The 24,755-nt window shown below is 65.9% G+C and overlaps 3 protein-coding genes across 5 annotated transcripts; 1 reads left to right on the top strand and 2 right to left on the bottom strand.

The window, feature by feature from the left end:
- Positions 1-2,727: 2,727 nt before the first annotated feature.
- Positions 2,728-5,549, bottom strand: GLTPD2 (glycolipid transfer protein domain containing 2). Of its 2 annotated transcripts, none has more exons than XM_084616117.1 (4): positions 5,403-5,549; positions 4,541-4,635; positions 4,124-4,320; positions 2,728-3,304 (listed from the first exon to the last, which is right to left on the bottom strand). In XM_084616117.1, exons 1-4 carry the CDS (start codon positions 5,482-5,484, stop codon positions 2,779-2,781), a joined length of 900 nt encoding a protein of 299 aa, XP_084472243.1. In that variant the 5' UTR covers positions 5,485-5,549; the 3' UTR covers positions 2,728-2,778. The 2 variants fall into 2 exon arrangements, with proteins under 2 accessions (XP_084472243.1, XP_084472244.1); XM_084616118.1 differs by having other exon boundaries at positions 4,541-4,632.
- A 1,314-nt stretch (positions 5,550-6,863) lies between these two features.
- LOC311513921 (Ig heavy chain Mem5-like) lies at positions 6,864-20,034 on the bottom strand. Of its 2 annotated transcripts, none has more exons than XM_084616116.1 (5): positions 19,807-20,034; positions 8,827-9,186; positions 7,358-7,669; positions 7,187-7,273; positions 6,864-7,104 (listed from the first exon to the last, which is right to left on the bottom strand). In XM_084616116.1, exons 2-5 carry the CDS (start codon positions 9,101-9,103, stop codon positions 6,884-6,886), a joined length of 897 nt encoding a protein of 298 aa, XP_084472242.1. In that variant the 5' UTR covers positions 9,104-9,186; positions 19,807-20,034; the 3' UTR covers positions 6,864-6,883. The 2 variants fall into 2 exon arrangements, with proteins under 2 accessions (XP_084472242.1, XP_084472241.1); XM_084616115.1 differs by lacking the exon at positions 19,807-20,034 and adding an exon at positions 10,519-11,551.
- Positions 14,280-16,712, top strand: LOC311513924 (vitelline membrane outer layer protein 1-like). Its single transcript, XM_084616120.1, has 3 exons — positions 14,280-14,557; positions 14,733-14,836; positions 16,372-16,712. The coding sequence occupies exons 1-3, from the start codon at positions 14,366-14,368 to the stop codon at positions 16,664-16,666; spliced, it is 591 nt and encodes a 196-aa protein (XP_084472246.1). The 5' UTR covers positions 14,280-14,365; the 3' UTR covers positions 16,667-16,712.
- Positions 20,035-24,755: the final 4,721 nt, after the last annotated feature.

Here is a 24,755-nt window from a genome sequence, read left to right as displayed (position 1 = left end):
ACGGCAGAACGGCCGCCGTGATGTCACCGCTTGGGGCTGTGATGTCAGCGGGGCCAGGTATGACGTCATCACGTCACGAGTGATGTCACCACCCCCCTCCCTAGCGTCTGGGGAGCCCCGGCTGAGCTGCCCCCGTCCCTGCCCCACGGCCGCCCTGCGTCCCCCCCAGCCCCGCCCTCCCCCGTCCCTGCCCCACGGCCCCACCCCCGCCCTGCGTCCCCCCCCAGCCCCGCCCTCCCCCGTCCCTGCCCCACGGCCCCACCCCCGCCCTGCGTCCCCCCCCAGCCCCGCCCCGCGGCCCCACCCCCGCCCTGCGTCCCGCCATCCCTGCCCCTCGGTCCCACCCCCGCCCTGAATCCCCCCCGTCCCTGCCCCACAGCCCCACCCCCGCCCTGCGTCCCCCCCCAGCCCCGCCCCATGGCCCCACCCCCGCCCTGCGTCCCCCCCGTCCCTGCCCCACGGCCCCACCCCCGCCCTGCGTCCCCCCCGTCCCTGCCCCACGGCCCCACCCCCGCCCTGCGTCCCCCCCAGCCCCGCCCCATGGCCCCACCCCCGCCCTGCGTCCCCCCCGTCCCTGCCCCATGGCCCCACCCCCGCCCTGCGTCCCCCCCGTCCCTGCCCTCCCCCGTCCCTGCCCCACGGCCCCAGCCCCGCCCCGCGGCCCCACCCCCGCCCTGCATCCCGCCATCCCTGCCCCTCGGTCCCACCCCCGCCCTGAATCCCCCCCGTCCCTGCCCCACAGCCCCACCCCCGCCCTGCGTCCCCCCCCAGCCCCGCCCCATGGCCCCACCCCCGCCCTGCGTCCCCCCCGTCCCTGCCCCACGGCCCCACCCCCGCCCTGCGTCCCCCCCGTCCCTGCCCTCCCCCGTCCCTGCCCCACGGCCCCAGCCCCGCCCCGCGGCCCCACCCCCGCCCTGCGTCCCCCCCGTCCCTGCCCTCCCCCGTCCCTGCCCCACAGCCCCACCCCCGCCCTGCGTCCCCCCCCAGCCCCGCCCCGCGGCCCCACCCCCGCCCTGCGTCCCGCCATCCCTGCCCCTCGGTCCCACCCCCGCCCTGAATCCCCCCCGTCCCTGCCCCACAGCCCACCCCCGCCCTGCGTCCCCCCCAGCCCCGCCCCATGGCCCCACCCCCGCCCTGCGTCCCCCCCGTCCCTGCCCCACGGCCCCACCCCCGCCCTGCGTCCCCCCCGTCCCTGCCCTCCCCCGTCCCTGCCCCACGGCCCCAGCCCCGCCCCGCGGCCCCACCCCCGCCCTGCATCCCGCCATCCCTGCCCCTCGGTCCCACCCCCGCCCTGAATCCCCCCCGTCCCTGCCCCACAGCCCCACCCCCGCCCTGCGTCCCCCCCCAGCCCCGCCCCATGGCCCCACCCCCGCCCTGCGTCCCCCCCGTCCCTGCCCCACGGCCCCACCCCCGCCCTGCGTCCCCCCCGTCCCTGCCCTCCCCCGTCCCTGCCCCACAGCCCCACCCCCGCCCTGCGTCCCCCCCCAGCCCCGCCCCGCGGCCCCACCCCCGCCCTGCGTCCCGCCATCCCTGCCCCTCGGTCCCACCCCCGCCCTGAATCCCCCCCGTCCCTGCCCCACAGCCCCACCCCCGCCCTGCGTCCCCCCCAGCCCCGCCCCATGGCCCCACCCCCGCCCTGCGTCCCCCCCGTCCCTGCCCCACGGCCCCACCCCCGCCCTGCGTCCCCCCCGTCCCTGCCCTCCCCCGTCCCTGCCCCACGGCCCCAGCCCCGCCCCGCGGCCCCACCCCCGCCCTGCATCCCGCCATCCCTGCCCCTCGGTCCCACCCCCGCCCTGAATCCCCCCCGTCCCTGCCCCACAGCCCCACCCCCGCCCTGCGTCCCCCCCAGCCCCGCCCCATGGCCCCACCCCCGCCCTGCGTCCCCCCCGTCCCTGCCCCACGGCCCCACCCCCGCCCTGCGTCCCCCCCGTCCCTGCCCACGCCTGGCGGGGGCTGCTCAGTTCACGAAGGGCAGGAGGCAGCCGGGGAGCACGGCGCCCGCAGGGGTCACACGGCCCCCCTGAGACCCCCCCCCGTGTCGTGCCTGGGGCTGCCCTGCTTTTCCATGGGGTGGGGGGACCCCTACACGATACTCCCCCCGAGGAGGCCCAGAGACCGGCCTGGCTGGGCGGCGAAAAGCGTCTCGTGACAAAAGACTCCAGCCACCACGTCGAGCTCGGGGCGTCTCTTTACTTGGCCCCGTTTCCGGGGCTTCTGGTTCACAACCGCGCCCAGCGCCCTGCCCGGGAGAGCCCAGCCGGCGCCCCCCAGAGGGGACAGGCCCCTGCCCCGTTCCCCGCCCCCCTGAGCCAGCCAGTCCCTGCCCTGGGGCCGGGGGGAGCCGGCGCCCCCGAGAGGGGTCAGGCCCCTGCCCCATTTCCTGCCTCCCCCGAGCCAGCCAGTCCCTGCCCTGGGGCCGGGGGGAGCCGGCGCCCCCGAGAGGGGTCAGGCCCCTGCCCCATTCCCCGCCCCCCTGAGCCAGCCAGTCCCTGCCCTGGGGCCGGGGGGAGCCGGCGCCCCCTAGAGGGGACAGGCCCCTGCCCCGTTCCCCGCCCCCCTGAGCCAGCCAGTCCCTGCCCTGGGGCCGGGGGGAGACGGCGCCCCCTAGAGGGGACAGGCCCCTGCCCCATTCCCCGCCCCCCTGAGCCAGCCAGTCCCTGCCCTGGGGCCGGGGGGAGCCGGCGCCCCCTAGAGGGGACAGGCCCCTGCCCCGTTCCCCGCCCCCCTGAGTCAGCCAGTCCCCCCACCCTGTCCTCTCCGGCGCCCCCCGGCGACCACTCAGGGCAGCTCCAAGAGGCCACGGGCGGCGTAGAGCCGCTGGGTGACGTTATAGACTCCGGCGATGACGCCGACCGCGTCCAGGAGCACGGCCCGGGCCTCCCGCTCCCCCTCGGCGCAGACGAGCCCGTACAGCTCCTGGCGCGAGGGCAGGGCCAGGAAGGCCAGCCCGGCCGCCTGGCGCACCCACCAGCTGTGGTACGGGGCCAGGGCCGCCTGGTAGGCCTCGGCGCAGAGCTGGGAGGGGTCTTCCTCCGGCCCACTGCGGCTCAACTTCCCCAGGAACAGCTCCAGCCACTTGAGGGCCCGGTGGAGGCGGAGCAGGGTCCGGCAGCCCGAGGGGGGCCGGCCCGGGGGCAGTGCCCGGAGCCCCACCAGGCCGCGCCGCAGCTCGAAGGCCACCATGGCCTGCAGGGTGCGGTAGTGAGGGGCGTGCGGCCCCGCACGGTGCCCCTGCAGGATCTCCATCTTCGTCTGCGTCTCCCGGGCCAGGAGGCCGAAGGCAGCCCCCAGAGTGTCTATCAGTCTGCGGGGGAGAGAGAGAGGGGACAGCTGAGCCCTGGCCCGGCGCCGAGATGCGGCCACCTCTGGGGCGGGGCGGCTGGTGATGCGGGGACCCCTCTCCCGGCGCCGAGATGCGGCCACCTCTGGGGCGGGGCGGCCGGTGACGCGGGGACCCCTCTCCCGGCACTGAGACGTGGCCACCTCTGGGGCGGGGCGGCCGGTGACGCGGGGACCCCTCTCCCGGCACTGAGACGTGGCCACCTCTGGGGCGGGGCGGCCGGTGACGCGGGGACCCCTCGCCCGGCGCTGAGATGCGGCCACCTCTGGGGCGGGGCGGCCGGTGACGCGGGGACCCCTCTCCCGGCACTGAGACGTGGCCACCTCTGGGGCGGGGCGGCCGGTGACGCGGGGACCCCTCGCCCGGTGCTGAGATGCGGCCACCTCTGGGGCGGGGCGGCCGGTGACTTGGGGACCCCTCGCCCGGCGCTGAGATGCGGCCACCTCTGGGGCGGGGCGGCCGGTGTCGCGGGGACCCCTCTCCCAGCACTGAGACGCGGCCAGCTCTGGGGCAGGGCTGCCGGTGACTTGGGGACCCCTCGCCCGGCGCTGAGATGCGGCCACCTCTGGGGCGGGGCGGCCGGTGACGCGGGGACCCCTCGCCCGGCGCTGAGATGCGGCCACCTCTGGGGCGGGGCGGCCGGTGACTTGGGGACCCCTCGCCCGGCGCTGAGATGCGGCCACCTCTGGGGCGGGGCGGCCGGTGACGCGGGGACCCCTCTCCCGGCGCCGAGATGCGGCCACCTCTGGGGTGGGACAGCCGGTTGTACGGGGATGGACTCACTTGATCAGTTCTTTCCAGCCAGCCAGATACTCTCCCAGCAGGATTTCTCCGTCCGGAGTCACGCAGGCCCTGAAGGCCGCCAGGAGGCGGCTGATCTGGAAGGCCTGGCCTGGGCAGCGGGGGGCCCGGGCCGGAGGGGGGATCCCATGCCTGGGGAGGGGCAGCCGGGAGCCGCTCGTCCGGGCGAGAAGGGGCGGCTGCAGAGGGGACACAAAGCAGACAGGTTCTCTGTGGGGCAGGTGCCGGGGGGGGGGGGGGGCGAGCAGGAGGGGGGTCGGGATCAGGAAGTGGGGCAGGTGGAATGGGGAGGATTTGGGGTAGGATCAGGGGAGGAGCCGAATTTGGGACGGGGGGCAGGAGTCAGGGCTGGGAGGGGGGCAGGGTTTGCGGGGGAGGAGGACAAGGGGGGGGTCTCACCTTCCCGTCCTCTTCGGAGGGGGGCGTCTCCCCTCTGCCCCCGAGCCAGCCACAGGGCCACCCGCCCCGAACGCAGGCCGAGAGGTGCACCTCTGCTATTCCGGGGGGGGAGGACAGAGCTCAGAGACGCGGACAGACGGACAGTGCCCCCCGCCCATTCCCAGTGGTCTCCCCAGTTTGCACGGGGGGGGCGCACACGCTAACGACACGCATGACACACACGGGGAGCTGCAGGCCTCCGGCTTTGCACACGCGAACCACGCACAAGCCTGCGGCCGGTGTGCTCGGCACGGGGGCAGGCCACACGCAGGCCACACGCTAAGAACACGCCTGGTACATATGACAGCCCGCGCCGCCCCGAGCGCAGCCCCCCCACCCCGCCGTCCCACGGACTGACACAATCCGCCCCCCACCATGCTCATACAGAGCCCGGGGGACCAGGGGGGAGCCCGTGGCTGGGGGGCCCGGGGAGGGGGGGTTGACGGGGGGAGCAGGTCTGTGGGGCCGTCCTGCTCCCTCCCGGAGCCAGAGGCCGGCGTGGGTGCTAGGCGGGGGGTGGGGGTTGCTGAGGGGGGTGTCACCCAGTGGGGGGCCTGAGGGGTGGGGGTTGCTGAGGGGGGGTGTCACCCAGTGGGGGGCCTGAGGGAACTGGAGCAAGTGGGGGGGGGAGTCACACAGGGCCAGAGGTCAGCAGGGTGAGGGAGGGGGCAGTGGGGGGGCAGGTGGAGTTTGGGGGGTCTATGGGGCACGTGGGGGGCGGGGCTGGGGCAGTGCGTGTCCGCTGGGGTGAGGGGGTCACTTGTGGAGCTGGCGGCTGGTGGGGGGCAGGGGTGGGGGGCAGCGGGGTGGGGGGGTCACTCACGGAGCCGGAGGCTGGAGAGGAAGAGGAGGCCAAGCAAGGCCGCAGTGGGGAGCAGCAGCCACGGCAGCCGCTGGGGGCCCATCCCCGCACACCCCGGCCCCACGGCGCCCGGCCCCACGGCCCAAAGCCCTGCCCCAGCCCGGCCCAGCTGCTCACCAAAGATAAGGGCCTGTTATCTGGGGCGGGGCTCCCATCCCCCCCCCCCCCGGGAAAGCCCCCCCCAGCCCCCTCCCGAGGGGAAATGCCCCATGTCCCTGTTCCCTGGCCAAAGCGGCACTGGGCGGGGGGCTGTCGCGGGCTCCCCTCAGCCCCATGGATCAAACCCAGGGTGGCTGGAGGCCAGATGGGGGGGCGGGGAGCTGGTCGGGTTAAAAATTAACAGCTGAAGGGACTTTGCCCGATGGAGCGGAATGGGGGGAATGTGGGGGGAGAAGAAGGCTGGAGTATGGGGGCTCCCAGCCCCCACTCCCCTCCCAGCGACGGGGAGAGAACCCAGGTGTCCTGGCTCCCAGCCCCCCTGCTCTAACCCCCCCCCCACTCCCCCAGAGCCGGGGAGAGAACCCAGGAGTCCTGGCTCCCAGCCCCCACTCCCCTCTCAGAGCCAGGGAGAGAACCCAGGCGTCCGGGCTCCCAGCCCCCCCTGCTCTAACCCAACAGCCCCCACTCCCGTCCCAGCGACGGGGAGAGAACCCAGGAGTCCTAGCTCCCAGCTCCCCCTGCTCCAACCCACCAGCCCCCACTCCCCTCCCAGAGCCGGGGAGAGAACCCAGGAGCCCTGGCTCCCAGCCCTGCCCCCCAGCACAGGGGCTGGGAAAGAGCCGACAGATACAGGGTGCAGGCAGAAACGGGACATGGCCTGCCCCAGAGGAACCCTGGAGTCCTGGCACCCAGCCCCCCCCCACTCTAACCCACCAGACCCCACTCCCCTCCCAGAGCCAGGGAGAGAACCCAGGCGTCCGGGCTCCCAGCCCCCCCTGCTCTAACCCACCAGCCCCCACTCCCCTCCCAGCGACGGGGAGAGAACCCAGGAGTCCTAGCTCCCAGCTCCCCCCCCTCTAACCCACCAGCCCCCACTCCCCTCTCAGAGCTGGGGAGAGAACCCAGGAGTCCTGGCTCCCAGCCCCCCCCTGCTCTAACCCACCAGCCCCCACTCCCCTCTCAGAGCCGGGGAGAGAACCCAGGAGTCCCCAGTTGCACAGACTCACCCGGGGGCGGCAGCTGGGGGGCAGCGGGAGGGCAGGGGGGGGCTGAGGTTCCCCGTTGCACAGACTCAGTCCCACAGGGGTTGGTTAAGGTTTTATTCAGCAATAGCCTAGCTCGGTGCGGGTGGGGGGCCGGGGGACGGTTAGCAGGGGCTGAGTGGGGTCAGCTCTCCAGCTGGCATGGGACAGCCAGGGTGGGGGCTGGGGGGGGCAGTGCAGGGGCGTTCCCGGTCCCCAGGCAGGGGGTACGGGGGGGACCAGTGGGGGGGCCGGGGAGTCTCATTTGAAGCGGCGCTCCTCGCCGGCTCTCCTTCGGGGCGCTCTCTGCCAGGCTCCTGGAGGGGGTGGGGGTGGCCCCGGACGCCTGGGTTCCTGCTGCCCCCGCAGCCCCCGCAGCCCCACGAGGAGGGAGACCCCCAGGCCGTAGAGGCAGCTGGCGGCCAGCGACCCCAGGTAGCACCACCAGGCCGTCATCAGGATCCGGCCCAGGCTGGGGGCCCCTGCGGGGGAGAGGGGACAGTTAGGGGGGGCTGTGGCTGTGACCCCAAAGCGGGCCCAGGGGGAGGGTTGGGGGTCCCGTACCGGTGCTCTGGGGGGCGGCGCTCCCCGCGGTCCCATTGCCGAGAGGGTCGGGCGGCGAGACAGGGTCTCTGGGGGATACCAAGCAACCTGTGGGTGTGGGGAGAGACGAATCGGGGGGTGAAATACCGTGGGGGGAAGGGGAGAGTTTGGGGGTTCGGGGGGGGGTCTCACCTTGCCGCCCGGCCCCCTTCAGCTTGGCGCTGCTCTGCTGGACCCGGGTCTCGTGCTCCACCCGGCAGGTCACCCGGGCTCCGTCCAGCCAGGCCCGGGGCAGGAGGCTGAGCACGCTGGCGGCTCCTGCCCCATCCCGGCCCTCCGCCGGCGGGGAGGCCTCCCCAGGGCCCGGCTCCCGCCCGTCCACCTGCCAGCGCAGCCGGACCGGCTCCGGGGAGAACCCCCAGGCCAGGCACAGGAAGGCCGGGCCGGCCGCCCACGCCGGGCCCAGCAGCGCCACCTCCGGCGGGCGCTGCTTCCCGGGGTCACCTGGAACCGGAGAGGGGAGAGGGTCAGGGCGGGGGGCGGCATCGGTGGGGCTCGGTTCTAGGTGGGTCCTGGGCTGCTCTAGGGACTTGGGGCTTGGTTGTGTGTGGGATCGAGACTGGGTTCGGGGGGGCTCCCAGTGTCAGCCTTAGGCTGGATCGGACCCAGAATGGTTCGGCATGTTCTCTAGATCGTTTCGGGGTGGGTTCTAGATCAGCCCGAGGCATTTCCCCCCGGCACGGCCCCCACGAATCACATGCCAGCTCCAGAACATTTCCACGGCTCTGAGCTGGAAGGGCTCTGGGCACGTTCCAGGGCAAGTCGCGGCAGGTTCTAGATCGATTCGGGGTGGGTTCTAGATCGGACGTGGGTGTCCCTCCCCACCCGGCCCCCACGAACCACGTGCCAGCTCCAGAACATTTCCACGGCTCTGAGCTGGGCACGTTCTAGGTCGAGTCGCGGCAGGTTCTAGATCGATTCGGGGTGGGTTCTAGATCGGACGAGGGTGTCCCTCCCCGCCCGGCCCCCACGAACCACGTGCCAGCTCCAGAACATTTCCACGGCTCTGAGCTGGAAGGGCTCTGGGCACGTTCCAGGGCAAGTCGCGGCAGGTTCTAGATCGATTCGGGGTGGGTTCTAGATCGGACGTGGGTGTCCCTCCCCGCCCGGCCCCCACGAACCACGTGCCAGCTCCAGAACATTTCCACGGCTCTGAGCTGGGCACGTTCTAGGTCGAGTCGCGGCAGGTTCTAGATCGATTCGGGGTGGGTTCTAGATCGGACGTGGGTGTCCCTCCCCGCCCGGCCCCCACGAACCACGTGCCAGCTCCAGAACATTTCCACGGCTCTGAGCTGGACACGAGCTAGGTCGAGTCGCAGCAGGTTCTAGATCGACTCCGGGCGGGTTCTCGATCAGCCGTGGGTCTTTTCCCCCCCGCACCGCCCCCACTGACCGCCTGCCAGCTCCAGAACATTTCCGTGGCTGGCTCTAGATTGATTTGGGGGCGGGCTCTCGATTGGCTCGCCCGCTCTCGCTCTCTCTCTTCCGGCCGCAGCCCCGGCCGGCCCTGGGGGGCGCCGCTCCGGAGCCCGCTCCGGAACCCGCTCCGGAACGCCCCGCCGGGCTCTAGCCGGGCTCCGGGCCGGTTCCGGCCTGCTCACCTCCCAGGAGCAGGCGGGTGCCCTCTCCGAAGAGGTACCGGTTGGCGTACCAGACGGCGCAGTAGTACGTGCCGGCATCGGCGGGCTTCGCGTTGCCGATGGTGAGGCTGAAGGAGTTGGTGGCGCGCTCCAGGTCGGCGATGAAGCGCTCGGAGACGCCGGCCCCGTAGACGGGCTTGTTCCCCCCGGCCCGGTGGCTCAGCAGGAAGACGGGGCCCTGCCCGGGGGCCTGGTGGTACCAGGACAGGACGTGGGTGGTGATGTTGCTCCCCGACATCCGGCAGCGGAGCCGCGGGATCTTCTCGTCCACCACGTGGGATGGGGACGGCTGGGTCAGCCGGAGCGGCTCCCCCAGGGCCCCTGCGGGGAGCGGAGAGGGGTGAGATGGGCCTTGGGGGGCATGGATTGGGGGGGCTCACACACAGACCCCGACACTCGCACACACAGCCACTCACTAGTGGGTCAGAGCAGGGGGGCTGGGAGCCCGGACGCCTGGGTTCTCTCCCCGGCTCAGGGAGGGGAGCGGGGGCTGGTGGGTGAGAGCAGGGGGGCTGGGAGCCCAGACGCCTGGGTTCTCTCCCCGGCTCAGGGAGGGGAGCGGGGGCTGGTGGGTTTAGAGCAGGGGGGCTGGGAGCCCGGACGCCTGGGTTCTCTCCCCGGCTCAGGGAGGGGAGCGGGGCTGGTGGGTTTAGAGCAGGGGGGCTGGGAGCCCGGATGCCTGGGTTCTCTCCCCAGCTCAGGTGCCTCCACAGACAGAGAGAGGGGGGTAGAGATATCGACGGGGTTCTCCAGCATCCGTCCGTCCGTCCGCCTGACCCTCCTGCCAGCCTTCCCTATGTCCCCCCCATCCATCCGTCTGCCCGTCTGTCCATCCAGCCCTATGTCCCCCCATCCGTCCGTCCGTCCCTCCTTCCATCCTTCCCTATGTCTCCCCATCCGTCCGTCCGTCTGCCTGTCCCTCCATCCATCCAGCCCTATGTCCCCCCTACCATCCATCTGTCCGCCTGTCCACCCATCCCTATGTCCCCCCATCCATCCGTCCGTCCTCCTGCCCCTCCTTCCTTCCTTCCCTATGTCCCCGCATCCATCCGTCCATCCATCCAGCCAGCCAGCCCTTTGTCCCCCCATCCATCCATCCATCTGTCCAGCCAGCCAGCCAGCCCTATGTATCCCCATCCTCCCATCTGTCCATTCTTCTCTATGTATCCCCATCCATCCATCCATCCATCCATCCATCTGTCCCCCCACCCATCTGCCTGTCAGTCCATCCATCCAAGCCAGCCCTATGTACCCCCATCTGTCCGACCGCCCATCCATCCGTCCTCATGCACCCCCTCTATCCATCCCCATAAAGCACCCATCCATCTATGGCTCCCCATTTCCCTGCTGGGGGGGGCCGACTCCATTTGTTCCATCCAGGCGCTATCCATCCCTGGGGTGTCCCCTCCCCAACTCCCGATTCCCCAGGTTTGGGGCTCCCCTGCCCTGCAGCGGCCTCACCCCCGAAGCAGAGAACGAGGAGGAAAAGGTCCATCGGAAGCTCCATGGCACCTCGGTCCCCGGGCGATTCTGCCTCCGTGATGGCGTTATGGGGCGGGACCCATTTCCTGACCCCCCCACCAGGGACGGGGTGGGGGTGGGGGTGACGTCAGAGGCGGCAGCGGGATGGACCCATCTCAGATGCAGACTCACCTCCTTCCGGGTGCTTCTGCCGCATCCGTCGCAGGCCTGGGTGGGGCCCCGGGAAGGGGAAACCGAGGCACAGCGAGCTGCTGGAATGGGCACAGGGTCAGCTGGGAACAGGACCCAGGCCTGCTGAGCCCCAGCCGGGGGGGGTCAGGACAAGGCCAGGCTGGTGACAGTCAGATCCCAGCCGGGTAGCGGGACGGCACAGACGCACCCTCAGCCGGCTACACCCCGCCGTCCGCTCGGCTACAGCTGCATCGGGGTGAGAGGGTCGGCAAGGGCTGTCAGCGTGTAAAAGAGACAAAGCCCCTTCACGCACACTTGCAAACATGCACGCTCGTGCGAGCAGGTTCACACGTGCGAGCAGATCTGCAAACACTCGTGCGAGCAGATTCACACGTGCGAGCAGATCTACACACATGCAAACACACTTGTGCAAACAGATTCACACACACAGAGCCATGTACGCTCAGACTCCCCCTCCCCCTCTCCCCTCAAACTGCCTGGCACCCGTCGCGCTTGAAGCTGAGACCCAGGTGTGATCAGAGGGGCCCAATTCCCCACCTCCCCCCCAGCCTGGGAGTGTGTAGCCCCCCCCACTGGGGCCACAGCTCCCGCCGCTGTCTGGGTCCGGCTGGGGGAGGGGAGGAGACCGGGTGGCTGGGGCCGTGGGGCCGATCCGGAGGGGACCGTGGGGCCGATCCAGGGGAGGGGAGGAGACCGGGTGGCTGGGGCCGTGGGGCCGATCCGGAGGGGACCGTGGGGCCGATCCAGGGGAGGGGAGGAGACCGGGTGGCTGGGGCCGTGGGGCCGATCCGGAGGGGACCGTGGGGCTGATCCAGGGGAGGGGAGGAGACCGGGTGGCTGGGGCCGTGGGGCCGATCCGGAGGGGACCGTGGGGCTGATCCAGGGGAGGGGAGGAGACCAGGTGGCTGGGGCCGTGGGGCCGATCCGGAGGGGACCTTGGGGCTGATCCAGGGGAGGGGAGGAGACTGGGTGGCTGGGGCCATGGGGCCGATCTGGAGGGGACCTTGGGGCCGATCCGGGGAAGGGGAGGAGACCGGGTGGCTGGGGCCGTGGGGCCGATCCAGAGGGGACCTTGGGGCCGATCCGGGGAAGGGGAGGAGACCGGGTGGCTGGGGCCGTGGGGCCGATCCGGAGGGGACCGTGGGGCTGATCCAGGGGAGGGGAGGAGACCAGGTGGCTGGGGCCGTGGGGCCGATCCGGAGGGGACCTTGGGGCCGATCCGGGGAAGGGGAGGAGACCGGGTGGCTGGGGCCATGGGGCCGATCCGGAGGGGACCGTGGGGCTGATCCAGGGGAGGGGAGGAGACCAGGTGGCTGGGGCCGTGGGGCCGATCCGGAGGGGGCCGTGGGGCCAATCCGGGGAAGGGGAGGAGACCGGGTGGCTGGGGCCGTGGGGCCGATCCGGAGGGGACCTTGGGGCTGATCCAGGGGAGGGGAGGAGACTGGGTGGCTGGGGCCGATCTGGAGGGGACCTTGGGGCCGATCCGGGGAAGGGGAGGAGACCGGGTGGCTGGGGCCGTGGGGCCGATCCAGAGGGGACCTTGGGGCCGATCCGGGGAAGGGGAGGAGACCGGGTGGCTGGGGCCGTGGGGCCGATCCGGAGGGGACCGTGGGGCTGATCCAGGGGAGGGGAGGAGACCAGGTGGCTGGGGCCGTGGGGCCGATCCGGAGGGGACCTTGGGGCCGATCCGGGGAAGGGGAGGAGACCGGGTGGCTGGGGCCGTGGGGCCGATCCGGAGGGGACCGTGGGGCTGATCCAGGGGAGGGGAGGAGACCAGGTGGCTGGGGCCGTGGGGCCGATCCGGAGGGGACCGTGGGGCTGATCCAGGGGAGGGGAGGAGACCAGGTGGCTGGGGCCGTGGGGCCGATCCGGAGGGGACCTTGGGGCCGATCCGGGGAAGGGGAGGAGACCGGGTGGCTGGGGCCGTGGGGCCGATCCGGAGGGGACCGTGGGGCTGATCCAGGGGAGGGGAGGAGACCAGGTGGCTGGGGCCGTGGGGCCGATCCGGAGGGGGCCGTGGGGCCAATCCGGGGAAGGGGAGGAGACCGGGTGGCTGGGGCCGTGGGGCCGATCTGGAGGGGACCTTGGGGCCGATCCGGGGAAGGGGAGGAGACTGGGTGGCTGGGGCCGATCCGGAGGGGACCGTGGGGCCGATCCAGGGAAGGGGAGGAGACCAGGTGGCTGGGGCCGTGGGGCCAATCTGGAGGGGGCCGTGGGGCCAATCCGGGGAAGGGGAGGAGACCGGGTGGCTGGGGCCGTGGGGCCGATCCGGAGGGGACCTTGGGGCTGATCCAGGGGAGGGGAGGAGACTGGGTGGCTGGGGCCGATCTGGAGGGGACCTTGGGGCCGATCCGGGGAAGGGGAGGAGACCGGGTGGCTGGGGCCGTGGGGCCGATCCGGAGGGGACCGTGGGGCCGATCCGGGGAAGGGAAGGAGACCGGGTGGCTGGGGCCGTGGGGCCGATGTGGAGGGCAGCGGCGCGAAGCGTCCAGGCACAGCCCCCAGACAGACCCGGGCCCCGAATATCCCCTCCCTGCACCCACATGCCCGGCTGCTCTGGCGGCTTCTCCGGCGGCTCAGCCCAGCGCCCCTCGGGGGTCCCGGCCCCACGGCTGGCTGGAGAAGGGCCGGAGGGCACCCCAGGGACCCTCGCTGCGCCCGCTGGCATGTGATGGAGGCGCCCCGTGGGTCCCTGGGGTGCCCCGGCCGGAGTGGCCCCATCGCCCCTCGGCCGGGGCGGGGAAGGAGGTGGCGTGTGGGGCGTGGGAAGGTCCAGCGCCCGGGGCACCATTTGCAGCAGTGAGACGGGGGGGACGAGCCCGGAGCCCCGTTGGCATCATGCCAGCGTTCCCGGCCCCGGGGGGGGGAGCTGCCGGTCTGGGGGGGGCACGGGGGGGCAGCCGTGTCTGAGCAGCGCGAATGCCCCACTTGCCACCTGGCTGCATCTCGGTGGTTTCCTCCTGGCCGGGTCTTTGCACCCTGCTCGGCGTGGGGGGGACGGGGGGCTGGCTGGGGAAGGCGGGGGGGCGGGGGGGGGAAGTGGTTGGTGGCTTTATCGCAAGCACCTCGTTATCAGGAAACGAGCAAGGCTGAATCAACAGCGATAAGGAGGCCGAAATCTCTCTCTCTCTCTCGCCCCCCGCCCGTCTCTGTTGCTGTGGGGCACCCTGCGGGCCCCTCTTCCCCCCCCATAGCTCCCCCCCGCCCCCCAACCCCGGTGTGTGTGTGGCTCAACACCAAGTCCCCCCCCCCTCGGCCTTGCCGCTTCCTCACCCACTCCCTCCGTAAGTCACCCCCCCACACACACACCGTGCACCCCGACTCCCCGCCCCCCTCGGCCCTTCGGCTCCCCCAAGGCAATTCCCCCCTCCCCCCTGCCCATGTACCTCCCCCCCTAATTCACCTCCCCCCTCCCACACCGCAGCCCCCCTCGGGCGGAGATCTCAGCTGTTCAGATCCGTTAGCCATGCGGGGTCCCCCCCCCGCCTCTCAACCTGCAAGCTCCCCACAAACTCCCCCCCCCACGCCCCCCAGGACGGTAACAGCAGCTGCTATCAGACCCCCTCCCCCGCCCAGAGCTACGGGCTTGCCGAGAACCACTGAGGCAGGGGGCTGCGGGTCGGGAGTGAGGGGCACCCCCTGCAGCGGGGACACCGGGTCCACGGTGCAAGGGGGGCGGGAGGGGGACAGGGCGGCCTGGGTCACGGTGACCCCGCCCCGGGGAGATAAGGCCCCTGTGTGCCTTGGCGTTGGCCCAGGGACCAGCCGGGATACAAACGCCCCCTCGGCGCCCAGCCCGCAGACCCCGAGTCCGGCCACGGCCGCCATGCAGCTGCTGCTCGGTGCCCTGCTCTGCCTGTTGCTGGCCCCGGGGGCCGTGCCGGGGGGCCAGGCCGAGGCGCCCGCCTCCCGGCCCTACAACCAGGTCATCATGGCACCCAACGGGGCCCCGCGGGGGGCGTGGGGGCCCGTGGAGATGTGCCCCCCGGCCAGCTACGTCAACGGCTTCGCCTTGAAGGTAGCAGCCCCCCCCACCTGTACACCCCCCTTTTACATCCCCTGCCCCCCTCTGCCCCCAACAGCCCCCTTATTTCCCACCCCCATTTGCCTCCTCCCATCCCCCCTCTCAGTGCCCTCTCTCCGACCCTCGGGGCCCCCCCACCTCACCCCGTCTCTGCCCCCCCGCCCCCCAGGTGCACCCCTACCAGGGCGACGGGCCGGGGGAGGACGACACGGGGCTGAACGGGATCCGTCTGCACTGCTCCGACGGCTCCACCATCCAGTCCAGCGTGGGAGCGTGAGTACCGGACGCCTGGGTCCCTAACGGCAGCCCTGCACGGAGCCCCCCCCTCCCCCGTACCCCACCAGCCATGGGCCTACCCCGCCTTGTGTCAGCCCCCAAGGGCTGGGCCCTTTCTGAGCCCCCCCCCAACCCCGAGGAATCCCCCATCTGGAGAGGGAGGGAGGAACAGATGGGGGTCTGGGGACGGACATGGGGGTGAAGGGGGGAGGAAGGGATGGACAGATGGGTGGATGGGGGAGGGATGTGTAGACAGATGGGTGGGTTGATAGGTGGATGGGTGGATGGACGGATGGATGGACGGATGGGTAGGTGGGTGGATAGATGGACGGACGGGTGGGTGGGTAGGTGGGTGGAGGGATGGACAGACGGATGGATGCATGGGTGGGTAGGTGGGCCGAGGGATGGACGGACGGATGGGTGGGTAGGTGGGTGGGTGGATAGATGGATGGATGGGTGGACAGGTGGGTAGATGGTTGAGTGGGTGGATAGAGGGATGGACGGGTGGACAGGTGGGTAGATGGGTGGACAGGTGGGGGGATAGATGGATGGACGGACGGGTGGAGGAGTGGATGGAGAGACGGATGGTTGAGTGGGCGGGTGGGTGGTTAGATGGGTGGAGGGACGGATGGGTGGACAGGTGGGTGGGTGCAGGGACGGGTGGGTAGATGGGTAGATAGATGGATGGACAGATGGGTGGACGGGTGGAGGGATGGATGGACAGACAAGTGGACAGGTGGCTGGATGGTTGAGTGGGAGGATGGGTGGATAGATGGATGGAGGGATGGACGGACGGGTGGGTGGATGGACGGACGGATGGATGCATGGGTGGGTAGGTGGGCTGAGGGATGGACAGACGGCTGGGTGGGTGGACGGATGGCTGGACAGGCGGGTAGACGGGTGGACAGGTGGGGGGATAGATGGACGGACGGGTGGGTAAGTGGAGGGGTGGATGGAGAGACGGATGGTTGAGTGGGAGGATGGGTGGATAGATGGATGGAGGGATGGACGGACGGGTGGGTGGATGGATGGACGGATGGATGCATGGGTGGGTAGGTGGGCTGAGGGATGGACAGACGGCTGGGTGGGTGGACGGATGGCTGGACAGGCGGGTAGACGGGTGGACAGGTGGGGGGATAGATGGACGGACGGGTGGGTAAGTGGAGGGGTGGATGGAGAGACGGATGGTTGAGTGGGAGGATGGGTGGATAGATGGATGGAGGGATGGACGGACGGGTGGGTGGATGGATGGACGGATGGATGCATGGGTGGGTAGGTGGGCTGAGGGATGGACAGACGGCTGGGTGGGTAGGTGGGTGGGTGGACGGATGGCTGGACAGGCGGGTAGACGGGTGGACAGGTGGGGGGATAGATGGACGGACGGGTGGGTAAGTGGAGGGGTGGATGGAGAGACGGATGGTTGAGTGGGAGGATGGGTGGATAGATGGATGGAGGGACGGACGGGTGGGTGGCTGGCTGGAGGGACGGGCGGACAGACGGATCTAACCCCTCCTCTCCCCCGCCCGGCTCAGCTGGGGCAGGTGGCTGGGCGCCCGGTACTGCCCCCGGGGCTACCTTCGGGCCTTCTCGCTGGGGGTGCAGCCGCGGCCGGACGCCGGGGACGACGTGGCCGCCACCGGCCTGCGCGTGGCCTGCTCCGACGGGGAGCTGCTGGCCGGGGACGCCGGGGGCCAGGAGGGGCCCTGGAGCCGCCCCTGCCTCTCCGGCTCCGTCTGCGGCCTCCAGACCCGGGTGGAGGAGCCCCGGGGCCAGCGGGGGGACAACACGGCCCTCAACGACGCCCGCTTCTTCTGCTGCCCCCCCTAGGGCCCCCCCCGGGGGCGCCCGCCCATTAAACCTGCCTCGCAGCCTCTTCCCAGCTGCCTCGTGTCTTTATTGGGGGCTGGGATTGTGGGGGGAGCCCGGCCTGCAGGGGGGGGGGGGCGGGGGCGGCAGGCCCAGTGCACCGTGGGGGAGTGGGAGTGGGTCCTGGGGGGATCCGGGGTTCAATGGGGGGTCCCCAGTCCTGTGCCCCCTGGTGGGGGGAGGATTTGGAGTGGGTAGAGGGGAAGCCAGGCGGGGGAACCCGCTCAGCCCCCCAGCCCCTCTGCTGTCAATGTCCCAGCGTGGGGGGCCCCCCCAAATCAGGCTGCCTCTCAGCCTGTCCTTTGGGGGGCACCGTAGCCCCCCCCCCGCCTGCTCCTGCTGGCGCCCTGGACCCAAACTCAGCTCCCTGCGGGGTGGGGGGGGTGTTCTGCCAGCGTCTGGCTGGGGTGCAACAGGGCAGCCTGCCTCAGTTTCCCAGAACGGCTCCCTTGTCTGACAGGACCCCCTCCTTGTGGGGCAGGCATGGGGTGAGTTGGTTTATTACCAAGCCAGAGGGCAAAATAATCCAGAACCGCCCCTTCCCCCCCCCGCACAATGCGGCCTCCAGCCTCCCCTCCCGCGTGACGTCTTGTCTCCCGGCGCCCCATGCACCCCACTCCTGGGCTGTTCGTCCGCCCCCAGCCCCCCATGTTCCTCCCCCGCTTGGCCCCACCCCGCCCTGCCCGCGAGCCCCGCAGCTTCCCCCGCCCGGCTTCACGGGATCCCCTGCGGGCACCCTGGCTGGGCCGGGGTCTCTCCCGGGCCCACCTCCGCCCCGGCGTCGGGGTCGTACCTTTGAGCCCTGAAGTCTCCTGAGTTCCCGGCCCCGATTCACTGCGGCAGCTCGCTGGCCTTGCTCGGGACAAGTCAACCGCTCCAGCCCGGGTGCGGCTCCTAACAAGTTGCTAGCCCCAGCCCTCCGGGAGCTAGCCACCCGCTTCCCCAGCGTGAAACAGGTTGAGGGACCCGGCCCCGGGGGGCGGAGGGGGGGAGATTTCTTTCCCATGAACAGCTCAGCCGCTTGCCTGGCTACAAGGTCCACGTCTGGCTTCGACAAACCCAGGGAGTCCCCTCGCCCGGGACCCCCGGGGCCGCCACTCCCAGAGGGAATAATCCCCCCCCGTTCTCTAGCCCGGAGCGACTCCCCGGCAGCCTGAAACAGGAGGGGTTAGTGAGCGTCTGAACCCAGCCCAGGAAACTCTCCGGGCCCCCAGGGGTGGTAAAATGCTATGTTGGTATTTTGGGCCGTTGACAATAAAACCTAACAATGTGGCATGTCTGAAATGTGCCGGTGTAGACGGATAAAGCATACGATGTACAAACTGTCCGGGTACACGCACCCCCGGGCGCAGAAGTGCCGGGCCCCAACGGGGAGGGTTAGACTCCCCGCTCCGCCCCGCCTGTCGGGGGGAAATTGCACCAGTGAATTTACCGGCGGCCGTAGAGGATCGAGCCCAAAAGGTAGGGGGCTCAGCGTCCCCCTCCTGCCCTGTCAGGCAGAGCTCTCAGATTTTGTGTACAGACGAGGACGGGCACAGGAGAGTTATAAAGGGAAAAGAGATTCAAAGATTTTCTCTGGGAGACCCAACTCTGAAGGGCAAATAGGGGTAGGGTGTCCCGATTTTATAGGGACAGTCCCGATTCGGGGGGCTTTTTATTATACAGGTACCTCCCACCCCCCACCTCCTGTCCCGATTTTTCAGACTTGCTGGCTGGTCACCCTGACTCGTGGAAGCACCTGGGTGGGAAATGTTTCAAGGGCAGCATGCCGCAGCCAAAACTGTAGTCAAGAGGTCGCGCCTTTGAAACCGATCTTGCTCTGGTCAGTCAGACTCAGACGGACAGAGGAGTCTGGGCAGCGTAGGATTTTGTGTGAGCGATTTCCCAGTTGTGAAAGAAAGGGACCAGGAGGGGTGGGGGTTGGTGGAGGAGCCCACCCTCCCGGCTATGGGAAAGGACAGTTCGGCGAGGAGAGCAGGATCAGGCCCAGACAAGCAGGCAGGCAACAGATAAAATAATTGGAAAACAAGTTGGGAGCCCTGAGGGCCCAGTGGCAAAAGTAAAAAATGTAAGTCCAGGCCTGGGGAGTTCAGAGCCCGGGGAGGAAACCTGGAGTCCTGAGCTGGCAGAGGACTCGCTCTGTGAAAACGTTAAAAAGGAAAAGTGTTATTAAAAAACCATAATTCTTGGTTTCTTTGCAGCCGTTGTGATGGGCAAATGGGCCAAAGGAGTGTCTGTGAAGAAGCCAGGCACGGAGACAATCTGATTTAAAACAATTTAGTCAAATTTGCCAAAAGAACAGAAGGGAACTTCACTGCCCCCAGATGTATACAGGTGTAATAATGAAAGCCACGTAAGAGACGTTACAAAACCAGAACATGCGTGTGTAACTATATTGTGCAAATACGTGGCGCGTTTACAACCGACAAACCAACACTCCCGGTTTGTAAAACTCATGTTCTGTAGGTTTCAGATGAATCGGTTTGGGCTGGTTTTTAAATAACACCGCTAAAATCCATTTGAACCTTTCACTCCAAGTTGCAAAACCAAAAAACACTTTTTGCCGGGCGAGTGATGTTTGGCTTGGGTGTTTGGTGTTTAACTCTCAAGGTACGTTAATGCTTTATACGTTTAATATTTTTTTAAAAGGCCACAGTCGTGGCTGCAGCAGGCCGTCAAAACCAGGAGAATGGGAAAAGATTCTAGAGTTGGGTTTTGGTAACAAAAGAGCAGATAAGAGGTGCAGTGAAAGACCGGGCCCCACGCTGAGCCTTAAGGCGGCTCTGTGTAATCAGACGGTCACTTGGATGAGGGTACATGGAAACTCTGTGAGTACAAAAGAACCAGTTACACCCTTATGTAAGACTCGCCATGGCTAATGTGATTAACCTATGGAAGGAAAGTGCCTTTTTCCCAGCACACGCGCAGGGTGTATTGTCGAAGGGGTAAAAGAAACGCGAAACCATTACAAACCGGGTCTGCTGTGGGAAACTGAGGCACGAACTCAAACACTAATGGAAAGCGTTTGGGCGCTAATTCAGGAACCGGGGTTCAAAGCAGCCGTGGACAAGGCACAGCAGGTGCTACCTCCGGTTACCTACCTGGGCGTCGTGGTGGTGGGAGACAGGTGGATCAGGGGAAGGTACGGGCACCTACTGATGCCCACTCCTGCTAGAAGGATTCCATTTTCTCCATGACTGGCTGGCAGGGAGTGAAATATTCCTTAAATATTGGCTGCATCATCTCCCAGCATCTTCTCCCCTGCATCTTCTGAGCGCTCTAGTTATCCGGGCGCTGAAAGTTCCCAGAAGCATTTATAAATGTGCTGAAATCACTCACCCCTTGTGGAAACTGCTAAAGCAAAAGACAGAATGGGAGTGGGGAACAGACTCGGCTTTAACCCTGCTCAAACAGACGGCTCTGTTTTCCCCTGTGTTTCCCTGATGAATTACACGCTTTTGTTATTCGTTTGGCAGCTAAATAACACGGCCTTGGCTGCCGCACTGTTACAAAATATTAAAAAAGGGAACCGACACGAATGTCCAGAGGTCACTGCCTTGGCAGACGCACCCCCACCAAAAAAATTAGATCCCGTGGGCCAAGAAAAGCACGTCTGGTTTACTGACGGGAGTGCATGGTAGTGAAAGGGAAAAGGTGTAAAATACCTGGCCCTTAACTTAGAAGAGGAAGTCATTCAGGGACGTCTGGATCATGGATCGTCTCGGGCTGTCGAGGCGTTTTAAGGCCATGTGAAAATCCCCCGCGGCCGGTGGATCTTTATGCTGACTGACGGTGATGGCTGTGTAAAAAGAAAATACAGTTTGGAATAGAGGATTGGTGTCGGAACGGGGAAAAGGCGGCGCATAAAGAAAAACCCTGCACAGTTCCGTACAAGGGAAGCGCGGGTCTGTGCTCACACGTCTAAACAATGCACCGGAGGGTAACCAAGAACCCGAAACAGCTAAAGGTGCGACGTGTAAAGGCACACGGCACAGGAGCGGGTAGGGAGGGAACAATCGGGCGGCTACACTAACCCGAGAGCTTGACATAGCCGTTGTAATAGGCAGTCCGAAAAGGGACGTCCGTGCTGACACATCTGAGCCAACAAACGGCCCTACAGAAGGCCCGAACCGAGTTCCGGGAAACGCAGAGAGCCAGGAGTCAGCTGAGGCATGAAGGAGCGGGAAGGAGTTGAAGAAGGCTGAAGCAAGCAGCCGAATGGGAGAAGGATGTGAAAGCGCGAGTGCGAAACAGCGTGCGGTGTGCTCAGGGCAACGCTCGCCCTCCACACGGGCAACCCAGGAGGCGCCAAGGGCGGCTCGGGCCGCGGCCCAGGGTTCAAATCGATTTTTCAAATCCCAGCATTTATTGGTAATAATTCATGCCTTTGCAGGGTGGGCAGAGGCATTTCCCACGAAAAATAACAGCACCAGCGTAGTGGCCAAAAAGCTTTTTTACTGAGGTAGGGTGTAAATATGGCACCCCCGAGATAATGGCTTCGAACAACGGGAGGCGTCTTTATAAAGAAACTTCTTCCCCACAATAACACAAGGCTTAAAAATTAAACAAAGGCTCCAGATGCCATACCGGCCTCAGGCCAGGGAGCGGGGGAGCCGCCCTGTTAAGGAAGCACGCCAGGAGGTAGTGAATCACACAGAGAGAAAAAAAGCCGGCTAAATAAACAGCCTCTGATGTTGGTGGCCAGCCAGAGCAGTCACAGACTAAGACCAGAAATTCCACCCTTCCAGATTCTGTCTGGACACCCAGCGCCCCATGGCGGAGCCTCGCTACCCGGCGCAGGGTGAAAACGAAAGCGGTAACAGACCCGGCATAAGTATTTGCCACGGCCGGAAGAGTTACAGGAAAATGAAACCACCCTCCCGTATTGGGGTAATCCAGCCGTCGGACACAGGATTCGGAAACAAAGGCCCACAAAGGGCAGCCCCGTGGGAAACAGAGGACCAAGCCATGTACCTTAAAATGAAAGAGGGGGCCCCTCACTGGACTCCAAATGGGTAGGCCCTTATTCCACCAGGGACCGCCTTAGCCCACTGGTAAAGCTAAGCCCACATTGAACAGGCTGGAAAAGGGAAACGGGTCCCACGTGTCGCAAATTCAGCGGTTTACAGCGATAATGATGTTTGGATTCTTTGCAGAAAAGGACGTCCCGGCACCCGAGCACAAGGCGCTGCTTTGCCACCGCAAATTTAATCCACAGAGAAAGAGACTCCGGTGTAAGGTCTGTCTCTACCTGCTTCTGGGAACCTTCAGCGCCCGGATAACTAGAGCGCTCAGAAGATGCAGGGGAGAAGACGCTGGGAGAAGACGCAGCCAATATTTAAGGAATATTTCACTCCCCGCCAGCCAGTCATGGATTCCTACCCGTGATCCTCGTGGCATATGCTGTGATAAAAGCAGTAGCCAGCTCTGAAAACCCTTAAAAAATACCAATGTGTGCACCGGGGAAGGGGAAGTGGGACTTAAAGTTCACCTTATAAACACCACAGGAATACCAAACCACTGGGAAATAGGGGTTAAAATAGAGGGTCCCTATGGGGATGCCATCTGACGTTCCAGCTACCCACAGTTCCCATATCCGTAAAATAAACCTGTTTAGGCAGGAACAATCCTGACCGTTCTTGTAAAGTACTGTCCAATACCCCGTAGCAAATGGGAACCTAAATGTTCACCCTACTCCCTTCCAGTTATAACGGCCTACATAAAAACACATCAACCCTCCAATGGCCGAGAAAAACGACGATGTAGCAGACGCCATATTAGGAGGAGTTAAATTTAAAGCCGGAATGATAAACAGTAGAGACCTGGAAGTCATGAAAAATAAGTTAAGTTTCTTGTCACAACTGCAAAAGCAGGCAAATAATCCTATAAATTTGCTCCAGGTAAAATTAAAAAAGAAAACGGCCATGGCCCTAAAATGTACCAAGATGCAAATTCTTCGTTTAGCATCAGTGGAGCACAAAAATGTTTTGGATAACAGCTGGGAATGTTCAGGTATTAACGCGTCTTTTAAAACATCACGAAAGGTCCTCGGATTCTACAACAGACACAGAGGGGTACAGGGAAGCGGGTCATTCAAATATTACGTGCAAATAAAGACATGCTAAAAACCTCTAGGTCTGAAAAAGAACTGACAGCCTATCACGGATATGACATTTTTACAGCCTGGCCCCCCACCTCTTATGTTCCCCCCGTTACTAGCTGTGTTAACACTGTCCTGTGTTTGCTTGCTAGGAATGTGTTGTAAGTGCTGTTAAACCAAAAAAAAGTTTGTTAAATTACAGCCACAAGCTCAAATGGCCTCTCAGTCTATTGCTATGAAAGAGTTGCCTAAAATATGACCCACTCAAGAATTGTTCTTGAGGGGTCAAAAGGGGGACATGTAGTAGTCAAATTTTATGTTTATATTTTATAGAATTTAAAATAAAAAATAATAACGTAGCATGTATTAATGTATGATTTGATCAAATGCTGTTCCACATCCAGGGGGGCTCTGCCTGTTCCCTCCCTCCAGCCCCGAGCCCCCCCTGCTTCCCAGCTGGGCATCTCCTATCATCTCCCCCGAGCCCCGTCTCTGTCCATTGTCTTCTCTCCAGGTAAACAGGGTCGCCTGGGCCCCCTCTCCCCTCGTCTGTCCTCTGGCCCCCCTGGCTGGGACTGGCTGGTCAGGTCACCGGGGTCCTCTCCCCGCAGCCCATTGTCCCCCCACTGTCCCGAGCTGGGCCTCCCGGTCCCCAGGTCACCAGTCGCTAAGGTCTCCATTGTCCAGGCCATTGGCCGGGGTCCCAAGTTCCCTCGCCGGTCCTCTGTAACAACAAACTCTTCTCCCATCCCCTCATTAAACCAGTAACACCCAGGGAAACTGAGTCCCTCCCCCTCTGCATGCAAACCATTGGGAAAACAAGAAAACTTCATTTCAGGGGGCTAGACACAGGGAAGTCAGGGTGTGGGGAGGGGAGCGGGATACCTGTAAGTTTGGGGCAGAACTGAATTGTGGCTCGAATCTTTTCCTCTCGGATAAAATCATGTTGGAAGCAGTTAACTGGAAGCTGAATCGATCTGTCGGGCTTGCGCTAACAGTGGCTGAAAGACGAGGGCTGGGAAAATGGAAACCCGGCACCCGAGCACCGACTGGAGAGTGGCGCATCGCCAGTGTACTTTCAGCCACTGCGGAGAGGCTCGGGAACCGGAGCACAACTACCTCAGAGTTGTGGGATGTTTTCTGGGAAGAGCTTTCCCTTCCCGGGCCTGGGAGCGACTGCGCATTGGAAACGATCCCCGGCACGACCTGTAGCCCCATTGCATGACAACCAAATGCACCGGATCAGGGGGCAGGAGCCCTGGGAAATCACAGAGCAACGATGCGACCCAGCCGTGAGAACAGCGCGGGAAACTCGGAGTCCCAGTTCTGCTGCGTGACCTCGGCCACGTCATTTTACAAAAGTCAAATTACAAAGGATGAAACTACACAGGATGAATACAAACAAATAACACAAGTATGTAGGGACAAGGCACTAAACGAGATCAAACGAGCTAGGGACATAGAAGGAAACAAGAAAACTTTCTACAAATACATGAGCAGCAAGAGGAAGAGACCAAGGACAGGGTAAGCCCGTTACTCAATGAGGGGGGAAAGGACAATAACAGAAAAGGTGGAAATGGCAGAGGTGCTGAATGACTTGTTTCGGTTTTCACCAAGGAGGTTGGTGGCGATTGGACATCTAACGTAGTGAATGCCGGTGAAAATGAGGTAGGATCAGAGTCTAAAATAAGGAAAGAACAAGTCAAAAATTACTTAGACAAGTTAGATGTCTTCAAATCACCAGGGCCTGATGAAATGCGTCCTAGAATACTCAAGGAGCTGACTGAGGAGATATCTGAGCCATTAGCGATTATCTTTGAAAAGTCACGGAAGACGGGAGACATTCCAGTGCCAATCTATAAAAAGGGAAATAAGGACAAACTGGGGAATTACAGACCAGTCAGCTTAACTTCTGTACCCGGAAAGACAATGGAGCAAATCATTAAGCAA

The sequence above is a fragment of the Lepidochelys olivacea genome (genome assembly GCF_965140295.1).
Source record: "Lepidochelys olivacea isolate rLepOli2 genome assembly, chromosome: 28".
Classification (NCBI taxonomy): domain Eukaryota; kingdom Metazoa; phylum Chordata; order Testudines; family Cheloniidae; genus Lepidochelys; species Lepidochelys olivacea.
This window is presented reverse-complemented; position numbering and strand designations above follow the sequence as displayed.

Excerpts from the sequence above, each read along its gene's own strand:
- LOC311513924 (XM_084616120.1), top strand. The coding sequence starts at position 14,366 with ATGCAGCTGCTGCTCGGTGCCCTGCTCTGCCTGTTGCTGGCCCCGGGG. Across the intron at positions 14,558-14,732 it reads TCAACGGCTTCGCCTTGAAG|GTGCACCCCTACCAGGGCGA; the intron begins GTAGCAGCCCCC and ends CCCGCCCCCCAG. Across the intron at positions 14,837-16,371 it reads ATCCAGTCCAGCGTGGGAGC|CTGGGGCAGGTGGCTGGGCG; the intron begins GTGAGTACCGGA and ends CGCCCGGCTCAG.
- GLTPD2 (XM_084616117.1), bottom strand. The coding sequence starts at position 5,484 with ATGGGCCCCCAGCGGCTGCCGTGGCTGCTGCTCCCCACTGCGGCCTTG. Across the intron at positions 4,636-5,402 it reads CCTCTCCAGCCTCCGGCTCC|CAGAGGTGCACCTCTCGGCC; the intron begins GTGAGTGACCCC and ends CCCCCGGAATAG. Across the intron at positions 4,321-4,540 it reads CCTCCGAAGAGGACGGGAAG|CCGCCCCTTCTCGCCCGGAC; the intron begins GTGAGACCCCCC and ends TCCCCTCTGCAG.
- LOC311513921 (XM_084616115.1), bottom strand. The coding sequence starts at position 10,543 with ATGCGGCAGAAGCACCCGGAAGGAG. Across the intron at positions 9,187-10,518 it reads GCAGAAGCACCCGGAAGGAG|GGGCCCTGGGGGAGCCGCTC; the intron begins GTGAGTCTGCAT and ends CGCTCCCCGCAG. Across the intron at positions 7,670-8,826 it reads CACCCGCCTGCTCCTGGGAG|GTGACCCCGGGAAGCAGCGC; the intron begins GTGAGCAGGCCG and ends CTCCGGTTCCAG.